This window comes from Triticum aestivum, chromosome 7D (assembly GCF_018294505.1).
Source record: "Triticum aestivum cultivar Chinese Spring chromosome 7D, IWGSC CS RefSeq v2.1, whole genome shotgun sequence".
In the NCBI taxonomy this organism is placed as follows: domain Eukaryota; kingdom Viridiplantae; phylum Streptophyta; class Magnoliopsida; order Poales; family Poaceae; genus Triticum; species Triticum aestivum.
The window spans coordinates 125181450-125192461 of record NC_057814.1 but is presented as its reverse complement, the minus strand read 5'-3'; the positions used below and the strand labels follow the sequence as shown (position 1 = coordinate 125192461).

Below are 11012 nucleotides of genomic sequence, written 5' to 3'. Positions count from 1 at the left end.
ATTTGGTCGGAGATGCACAATCTTGACATTATCCTTTTTATAGCCATCCAGTGCGTGCAACTTATTCTTGAAGGTGGAGAAGAAGAGCTTCGTCCTTATGCATTGTTGACTAAAGTTGAATGGGTAATCCAAGTGGCAAAATGGCATTGCCAATTCCATCAAGACCGTTGGCATCGGCAATGAGGAAAAAGCGGGTGATACAACTGACCCAACAAAAGAGCCGCCCAGGAAAGTTCAAAAAGTGTTCCACGGAAAGAAGTGTGAGGAGGAGGAGATGAAGCGAGAAGGGGCGGCAGCCAAGATGATGGAGTGGTTCAACGCATTTTGAAGGAGTCATATGTCAAGCGCTATGATGTGAAGTAGGAAAAGAAGGCAGAGTGATTTACGCTCTTGACGGCGGCTACTAAGAAGAAAATCAACATCTTGGCGAAGAAGACTGAAAAAATATTCATACATTTCAGAAAAATGTTCGTAAATTTGAAATAAAGTTTGCGAATTTTAGAAACTAGTCACAAACAAAACTTTTTGTTGAAATTTAAATATATGTGCGAATTTAACACCCATCCGAACGGGCCCCAACAACCCCACAGCCCTGACACACCAAAAGGTTTCAAATCCAGAGAACATAACATCTCCTGCACAAACTGTAGGAAAACAAATCCTTTATTATTGCTGAAGCAACCAACCGGAATCGTGGCCCATTCCGCACCGATCTCGTGTATTGTCGGAATGGTGGATCCAAGATTTATAGAGCGTGTATTACTTCAAAGACAAAATAAAAAAATTGACAGCCTAAACCTTAGTTTTTGCATGTATAATTAATTGCATACTAATCGTATAATTTCTAATGGTATTTTTTTGCGATGAATTTCCAAAGGTATCTTCCACCTCTCTTTTTTGATTTGACATGGAAAACATCTCGCATCCTTTATTTGACTCTTTTTCTTTGTTTATATGGGACATTATCCCAAATGACATATGAACAAGTGTGGAAGTTATAACTGTAAATAAACCACGATCGAATCCATGGAAGCATTGGTTTATACATTCCTTTTAGTTTCGATTTTAGGGATATTTTTTTTTGCTATCTTCTTCCAGAACCACCTAAAGTTCCACCAAATCCAACTACTCCCCCGTTCTTAAATATAAGTCATTTTAGAGATTCCAATATGGACTACATACGAAGTAAATTGAGTGAACCTACACTCTAAAATACGTTTATATACATTCGTATGTAGTCCGTATTGAAATTTCTAAAAAATAATTATATTTAGAAATGAAGGGAGCAAAAGAATAAAATAATTTTACTTTTTACTTAAATTAGTTTTTGTGTTCTTCGAATGGATCTCTTAATTTTTGAGAGGGTTGCTCAAACGCAGTATATAAGGCATACCCAGTAAAGCTTACAAGTTAACCAGATATGGAGATGGCGAGTAAAGTTGTTCTTTCCATTTTTATAGAATTTCAAGATTACAATGTATCTACGAAACAACAACAACGAAATAGTATACAAAGTCAACACCAATGATTAAATCGAATATAACTCATATTCCGGAAATCCAATTCGGCCCATCAAAAATATTTTTTGTAAATGTCAAAAAAGATTGAAAAAAATAGATGTGTTCATTGTCACTTCAAAATGCTACCTGCAAATTGTTAGAAGGAAAGCTTAAGTATACTCTGAAAAAAAAAACAAATCAAACGACAAATGTTACATTTATTTTTGTTTTTTTCACCGACTAAGGACCGTCATTTCGTATCGCATAAAAATTATCAAGCACGCTTGTTACATTAATAAGAACATCTATGAAAAAGAATTTTTAAATTTTATTCGCTATTTATTTTAAATTTACTATTCGCTTGGGAGCATGTGCACCCCAGAGCCAAAACGGCCCATTACAGTTTATTACAACAACACCAACAAATTACAGTTTATAACAACAACACCAACAAAGTTTCTCAACTTTGGCACAAAAGCAAACGACGGAAGACCGAAGACAAGAACTAAGCTGCCAAGCGAAGAATCCGACGTCTATCCTCCAACCACCCTTAAGTCCGTCGGCGAGCAATCAACTCCTCCATCAGCCGCCCAACATCGCCGTACGACGACCCGGCGTTGCCCACTGCCCTCCTAGCTTTGACACCGAGCTCCCTGGCCTTGCTCCGTATCGCCTCGCCCTCCTCGCCGTCGCCCATCACAGTCCCGATGGATTCAGTGACCACCTCGGCGCGGACCACGCCATGATGGGTCTCCATGAACGACGCGTAGTCGCAGGCGCCGACGCTGGCCCCGACCTGGAGCACCTCCACGACGAGCTTCTCGTTGAAGAACTGGTCGCCGAAGCGCGGCCACGTGACCATCGGCACGCCGGCGCTCACGGCCTCCAGCGTCGAGTTCCAGCCGCAGTGCGTCAAGAAGGCGCCGAGGGCCGGGTGGCTCAGGATGAGCGTTTGCGGCGCCCAGCCGCGGATGATGAAGCCGCGCCCGCCCGGCGGCGCGGTAAGCTCGGCGAAGCCTTCGGGCATCCACTCCGGTTGCGCATCGGTGTCGGCGTCTGCTCCTGCGCCTGCGTGGCTGATGACCCACACGAAGTTCTTCCCTGAGAGGTCGAGGCCGCGGGCGAGCTCGCGCAGCTCGGCCGGCGAGAAACTGGACAGCGTGCCGAAGGAGACGTACACCACCGAGCCGGCCGGTTTCGTGTCGAGCCACCGCAGGCAGCCGGCGCCGTCGGACGAGAGCTCGCTGGTGGCGCCTTTGGTCGCGCCCATATCTCCGCCTGCTGGTGCGACCGGCCCGACGAGCCATACGCGGCGGCCGAGCGCCGTGCGGTAGTGCTCGACGTAGTCCGGCTCCAGCTCGTGGAAGCTGTTGAACACCTCGCCGTAGCTCCTCTGGTCCTCGGCGTTCACGCGCTGGAAGAAGGCGAAACTCTCCGGCCTCTTGGAGGGGTCCACCATCTGGCTCCGTAACATGTCGACGCGGTGCGGCAGCCCCGGCAGGGAGACGACGGCGTCGGGGCAAGACGCCAGCGGGTTGTTGCGCAGCATGCTGTCGGTGCAGGCCCGCGCGAACATGCTGGTGCCGAGGAACGCCAGCCGCGGGACGCCGTGCTCCGCGGCAGCGTCGACGGACCACTGGAAGTGGCTGTCGGCGACGACGGCGTCAGGGCATTCGCCGGCAAAGAACTGCTCGAAGGGCTCGCGGAACTGCTGGATCGCGTGAAAGAACTTGTCGCGGTCGGCGTCGCCGCTAAGGCCCGTGGCGTTCTCGACGCCCGGCGGGAGCCCAACGTCAGGGAAGGGCACGACGGAGATCTCGATCGCCGACGGGGGCGGGGAATCCGGAGTTCCACGGCGAGCGTCGTTGGCACGGTCGACGGCCGGGCGGATGGTGGCAGCGTTGACCGGCGTGGTGAGGATTGTGCACTTCGCGCCGCGAGTCGCGAAGAGCGCCGCCATGTCAGCGATCGGGATGAGGTGGCCGGGAGCGGGAAACGGGAAGAAGAGGATGTGCAGCGGCCGCTGCTCATCATCGCCGGCCATGGCTGCGTGCCGGCCTACAGTAACCACAGATACACAGTTAACCACCACTCTCACCTGGCTGGCCGAGTGAGTCTTCGCCACGAGTTGAAATCGTCAAGCTTGTTCTGCATGTTGAGGTGCGAAATGACACCATTATAGCAAGAGAAACCGTGGCCAGCAAGTAGCAATTAATTTAGTATAGTGTTAGTTTTAGCAACTAGCAATAAGTTATTGAGTTATATGGTTTATCGCTTTCTCTAGCCGACGAGGATGAGAAGGGATGAGAAGCCGGTCGGGAGGCCATTTCTGCTTTCTATATATGCGCACGACAGGGGGTAACCAACCATGGAATACTACACAGGAATGTAAAGTGTTCCCGGTGTATGCCATCATCACATGTTTTATTATTCTCCGAATGCCGTGAGTTGCAAGGTAGTTATGCATGTTGTGTTTGGTTTGGGAATTAAGTGAAATAGATTGGTGTGATTACATTCCATATTCGAATTGGCCGGTCTCGATTGGTGTTTGGTTGGAGACAATAGGTGTATTCGAATGTTACATTCCATTGTTTGATTGAAGAGACAGAATGCAATATTCTCCTCATCTCTAGATAAGATTACTCTCACATGCATATGGGTAATTATAACTTTTTGTATGTTTAACAACAAATTATATGAGTTTTCAACAATATTTAAATTGTATTTGTGCCATAAATACCTTACAAATGCCTTCACAAGAATGAATAGTTTTCAACAACATTGAATTTCACAGTGACTTATAATCAACATATGACCTACTAACCCGTTGTCTATATAAAATTTATCGCAACAACTTCTTTGAAAATACATCACAAAGTATTAACGCCAGCAAAAAGATTCACCAATCTCAACACAGAGCACAAAGATCTAGCTCTAATCAAGCCGAGTACTAAGTATTTCAAGGAGAATGTCAAGCGAGAAAAAACCAATCGTTGATGCTTGCTACTACTGCTTGATGCCGCTGCTGCTTGCCACCCCGGCCGCTCCCTACTTGCCATGCTACTTGCCGCTCCGGCAGTTACCTAATCATTGGTGGTGCCGCCCATGTGTGTCTACCACCTGCTAGGGATAAGGTAGACTAATCTTTCAATGAGATAGTATAAATTTTGTTGGAGAAGACTTTGATGACCCAACTACACGAATACTTGATGGCGTGCCTTAGCGGCCACTAAACCAACTCTAGTATGGTTATTGACGAGGTTGGAAACGCAATCAACCAGATCACAAAGATCAATCACTGCATACAACCGAGGAACAAGTAAAAATATGAGAAATGCAATCTGAATTATAGATGTAAATTAAAGTACTTGATTAGCATAGTGAGATTCCAATGTCGCATAGTGCAGGAGGTCTCGCCTACTCTCGTGCCTATGACAAAGAGTAGCAAACACCAAAATTTAATCAAACAAAACCCAAATCCGAACTCGCTGTCCTAATGGGAGTATTTAACGGGGGACAAAGGAGGAATTCAGCCAGAACAAGGAGGGGGTGTCAAATACACCTTAAGTCAGTATCCTCTCTAAAAACATACTCTAAAAACCGCATGTAACCTTTTACTCTAAAAATACATGGGCCTAGATCGCAGCTAATGCGACGCGACACTTATAATTGACTATGGATGAAACTATAAAGTATCTGATGACCCACATCTATAGAGGATCACGACAGTCTTCGAGGGAAGTATTTCAACCAAAATTTATTGATTCGACACAAGGGGAGCTAAAGAATATTTATAAGTCTTAGCAGTTGAGTTGTCAATTCAACCACACCTGGATATATAACTTGCTTGCAACAATTTATTAGTAGTATGGTAATATGATAGCAGCAGAAACAGTGACAGTTTTACCACGAGTTAACCACCACTCTTGGCTGACTGGCTGAGTGAGTCTTTACCACAAGTAGAAATCGCCAAGCTTGTGCTGCATATTTAGGTGTAAAATGAAGCCATTATAGCAAGAGAAAATGTGGCTAGCAAGTAGCAATTAACTTAGTATAGTGTTAATTTTCGTAACTTTAGCAACTAATAGTAAGTTATTACTTTATGGTGGTAGCTAGCTTTGTTCATATGGTATATCTCTTTCTCTAGCTGACGAGGATGAGAAGCCGGACGGACTATCATTTTGGCTTTCTATATATGCACACGACACGGGGTAACCAACCATGGAGTACCACAGTGTAAAGTGTTCCCAGTGTATGCCATCATCACATGATTTATTATTCTCCGAATGTCGTGAGTTGAAAGAGAGTGATGCATATTTTCTAGGGGCCTTTTTAAGAAATAATTAACACTAGCATAAGGTGTGTTTGATTTGGGAATGAGTTAGAATAGAATATCATGATTTCATTCCATTAGAATTGGTCGGTTTCGATTTTGTTTGTTGGAGACAATAGGTGGATTGAAATAGTTACATTCCGATGTTTGGCTGAAGAGGTAGAACGCAATGGATTTGGTTCTCCTCATATCGTCATGAGATTACTCTGACATTCATATGGGTATATAACCTTTTGTATGTTTAACAACAAATTATGCGAGTTTTCAACAATATTTCAATTGTATTTGTAGCACAAATAACTTACAATTCCTTTCACAAGAATGAGTAGTTTTCAACAACATTGAATTTCACAGTGATTTATAATCAACATATAACCTGCTAACCCATTGTGTATGTAAAACAGTTCACAATGACTTACTTGAAAATAGATCACAAAGTGTTACAGCAAAATTTGTCACCAATCTCAACACAGAGCACAAAGATCTAGCTCTAATCAAGCTGAGTACTAACTATTTCAAGGAGAATGTCAAGCGAGAAAAAACCCGATCGTTGATGCTTTCTATTGCTGCTTGTTGTCGCCCCTACTTGCCACCCCGGACTCTCCCACTTGTCATGCTACTTGTCGCTCCGGTCGTTACCTGCTCGCTGGGCGTGCCTGTCACCTGCTAGGGATAAGTTGGCCTGATCTTTTGATGAGATACTATAAATTTTGTTTGAGGAGACTTTGACGACCGAACTACAGGAATACACGACGTGTGCCTTAGCGGCCACTAAACTAACTCTAGTATGGTTATTGACGGTGTTGAAAACGCAATCAACCTGATCACAAAGATTAGTCATTGCATACAACCGAGGAAGAAGAAAAATATGAGAAATTCAATCTAAATTGCGAATGTAAATTGAAGTACTTTATTAGCATAGTGGGATTCTGATGCCACATGGTGCAGGTGGTCTCGCCTACTCTCCTGTCTATGACAACGAGTAGAAAACACCAAAACTTAATGAAACAAAACTCAAATCCTAACTCCCCGCCCCTCGGGTGTTTAAGGAGGGACAAAGGGGGAATTTAGCCAGAACAAGGAGCGGGTACCAAATACAACCTTAAGTGAGTATCCTCTATAAACATACTCTAAAACTGCATGTAATCTTGTAGTTCAAAAATGCATGAGCTGGCCCAAAACTGAGGTGGCATGACACCTATAATTGACTATGAATGAAACTATAAAGTGTCTACTCGTAATTTTCGTCCATGTTCATCATATATCATCACAGTGTCGTTAAAGCCCTAAAATCATCACTTGAAGCTCCATCTTCGCTCTTTGTACGCTTGCTACCTTCTCTATTCTTGATCATACTCAAGTGAGTATCCCACTTGTCCGTGGTAGGCCCTTCATTCATAAGTAATACAAATATATCTGAGTTAGGCATCATGATCATATTCTCTAATATGTGAGTTGGCGTGTGCGAGCTCTAGTCATTGGCTCTTGTATCGTTGGAACACGAGTTGTTGTAGTCACAACATCTGTAGGTGTAACTATAGTAGGGATGGCCTCACCATCCCCCTTTCATAGATTGAAGTCGTCAGCTCATCTTCTCCCAAGTACGGTTTCAAATTTACTTAGATGCAACCAAACAAGATCTCCTAGTTCAAAAACAACACTCTTTCTACCCTTATCACCTGCAAGTTTGTGATTAACACTCATGAATGTTACGTTGTCTTTTCTCTTCTCATGCATCTTTAATATTAGTTTAGAATGATGTGTGACATCAAAACTAATCTTCTCCAAAGATGGAAGCGGCAAAAAAAATCAATGGGTACATGGGGTATAAAATCATAACCAACTTCAAATGGGCACAATTTAGTGGTAGAATGTAGCGAACGGAGTAAATATTATTCCCATACTCTTTAAGTTTTTTCTAAGACGACAGCCCCAAGCATAGTAGGTAATTTTCTATTGACTACTTCAATTGTCCACCAGTTTAGTGATGACATTAGTACTAACCAAGCATTTAGTCATCAACTTATCCCATAAAAATCTTCAAAAGTGACTAAGTGACGATGCGATCACCCCGTGGTATAGCTATGGAGGACAAAAGAGGCCCAACGACATTAGTGTAGCCCAAGCAGCAACTCAGTGTCGATCGACAATCCAGAGCGCATCACCACCTTGGGGGACAAGACATAGACTCCTCTTCGTATTAGGCTAGGAAACAAGTCTGTATATGGCATATATTAACCGACCATGGTTATTTACCAGACGTAGCATAGGACAACTCCTTGACCGACTCAAGACCTATAACCTTGCCTCAACTACGTACATATGTCCCGGCATAGACCCCCTGACGGGAACCTCATTCTAGCATGCATATGAGGCTTCAGCCTCTTTACAATCTTGCGAATGCCCCCTTGTAGACGCAAACCCTAGTTTCTCATACGAGGCTAGATCATCAATGTAGACAAGCAATAGTAGATTATTACCTCAATACAAATGCCTGAACATGGGTAAATCACCCTCGTGTGCACCATCCATATCTCGTAAGTTATGCTCGGATAGGTATTGACGGGAAAATACCAAGTCAGTTGGCGCGCCAGGTAGGGGTTGCGCGTGTCATGCATCATAGACATGTCTATAATATATATATTGCCGCATGCCATATTAATATCATAATGGCATAATTTTAGCATCATCATTTATCTTTTTTGGACTAACCTATTAATTCAGTGCGAAGTATCAGTTGTTGTTTTTGGACTTTTGAAAACCAATTTTTCTGGAGACAAAGAAACAAAGAAAAATACATCAAGAAGATTTAAGAGAAAATGTAGCCGGAGGGCACCGGACCCACCAAGGACCCCTGTGGGCCCCTCATGGTAGGTCGGCGCTGCCTAGCCACTAGTCGCATGAAGGGGGCGTGTGTGCCCGAGAGGAGGCGCCTCCACCACCTCTCGTCACCCCTGCCTTTGTATTTGCCCAAAAATGTTGAACTTTTTATCGAGGACTTTTTTCATTGATGCCACCTCTCTGTGTTCCATGGAGATCTAGTTTGGAGGCATGTTCCATTACTTGTTGGAGGGGGAATTCATCAAGGAGATCATCTACATCAACCTTGTTGACATCATGTCCATGTGGGAGTAGTCCTCCTTGGACTATAGGTTCATAACAGTAACTAGATGATAATTTCTCCCTTTTCCTTAATAAATGAATTCATGCACATTTTCTAAAATTGTGAATGTTTTTTGAAATTTGTTAATATTTATAGAATACCCGGACATTTTTCAAAAATCCATGAACATTTTTCTAATACACAAATAGTCCTGAATTTGTGGACATACTTTTATTTCGTGAGCATTTCAGGAAATTCATGAACATTTTTTTAATTCAAGAGATTTTTTTCACAAACTTTTTAAAAATTCTGCACATCTTTTTAATCCATGCACATTTAAAAAAAATGTTGAACTCATCATCATTTTTTACCATTATGAAAAATATTCAAATTTCATGAATATTTATATAATCAAAAATCTTGAATATTTGTTCAATTTTTTATTGAATATTATTTGAATTTTTTAAAAGAAAAAGGGAAAGGTGCCAAAAAAGAAAGGAAAGAGAAAAAACTACAATAAAGCAACCTGCACGCACACTAGGCTGGTCTAAAGTCGCATGGGTGGGTGCGCATTTACCGCTCTGGTGGTGGCAGCCGCAGCAAGCATCCCTGCGCGTTTGCTCGGCCTCCATCGCCCTATGTGTGGATTAGAGATCCTAAAATCGATGTCAAACCCTATTCAACGCCTTAAGTGCCAGTTACAAGTGTTTTCGCACACCTGGCGCACACCCCCGCTTGACCTTGGGCTCGACCCACTAACTCTTTTTTTTCTATTACGTCATACGTGGCGCGAGAAGCCAATCGCAATGGGGCGGCCCATCTAAGGTGGTTTGTAGCTGAGAAGCTCATCTTGGTTTTGAAAGCTTCCACACCGGTTTTGGGAAGCTTCTGAAAGCTTCCAACCATTTTTTTCTTGTTTTTTTTGTATTTTTCAAGCGGTTTTATGTGTTTTACTTTTCAGCTTTTATTTCCTTTTATATCAAATGCGCAAACTTTTTTAAAAATTATGAACTTTTTTGCAAATTAGGTAATTTTTTATTTCACATATTTTCGTAAATATAGTGAACTTATTTAAATTCATGATTTTTTAGTAATTTTTATTAACTTACTTTTAAAATTCATGAGTTTTTTTTGAATCCGCTAACATATTTTCCATATTTATGAACTTTTTAACATTCTTGATTCAAAAAAAATTCAAACTCATGAACTTTGTCATTTTCATGTTTTTTTCAGATTCACAAACTTTTCAAAACTTGTGAACTATTTTTGAGTTTTTTGAACTTTTTTGAAGAGTTTAACCGTCGACCATGCCACCCATCAACAGTTGACTCGTCAAGTGAACCATGCGAGACGCTCGCCCCTTTATCGGGCCGACCAACGAGCGGGCAACACGCGGTCACTCCTTCAACAAATAGCGGATAAGGCACCAAGTACGAGGGGCGACTATATATCACTTAGGGTATGTACAATGGTGATATCATAGGATGCCACATAGGATAAATGCTAAGGTGCAGGAGAGAGAAATCATAAGAAAATGCTTGTCTTATCTTATTTAAGAGAAGATATTTTAGCACAATATGTCTCACCATGCTTTTAGTAATAACTACTTATTAAAGATAAGGCTAAGATATAACCCCTTGTAGATATTCTTTTGTCATCACTAATTTACATGCAAAACTTAAGATACGACTCTCTTATTAACCATTGTACATGCCCTTAATGTGACGTGGAAAGAACACTCTCCTGCGGAACGCGGTGTCCATGGGCCAAGTGGTCCACAACGAGTTTGTAAAAGTTGCACTGCTTGTTTCCTTCCATACATGTAGTTACATTTTTTATTGTTGTGCTAGTTCTATGAAAATATTGATCGCGTATTAAAAAAATTCAGTTTTCTTTTTATTACCTTGAAAATGTATAAAAATGTTACTCATATATTTAAAAAATGCAAAATGTCTATGCAAAAAGCAATAATCGAATAAACAATATTTTAATAAGTCAGTTATCTCTTTAAAAAATGTGAAACATTAAAAAAATATTCCTGGTGTATATGCAAAATATAGAACATGTATTAAGAAAT

The 11012-nt window shown here is 42.1% G+C and overlaps 1 protein-coding gene across 1 annotated transcript; it reads right to left on the bottom strand.

The window, feature by feature from the left end:
- Nucleotides 1-1740: 1740 nt before the first annotated feature.
- Nucleotides 1741-3773, bottom strand: LOC123167517 (scopoletin glucosyltransferase-like). The gene has a single exon (XM_044585356.1). The coding sequence runs from the start codon at nucleotides 3541-3543 to the stop codon at nucleotides 2050-2052; it is 1494 nt and encodes a 497-aa protein (XP_044441291.1). The 5' UTR covers nucleotides 3544-3773; the 3' UTR covers nucleotides 1741-2049.
- Nucleotides 3774-11012: the final 7239 nt, after the last annotated feature.

What these genes read in the sequence shown, in the direction of transcription:
- LOC123167517 (XM_044585356.1), bottom strand. Translation starts at nt 3,543, where the DNA reads ATGGCCGGCGATGATGAGCAGCGGCCGCTGCACATCCTCTTCTTCCCG.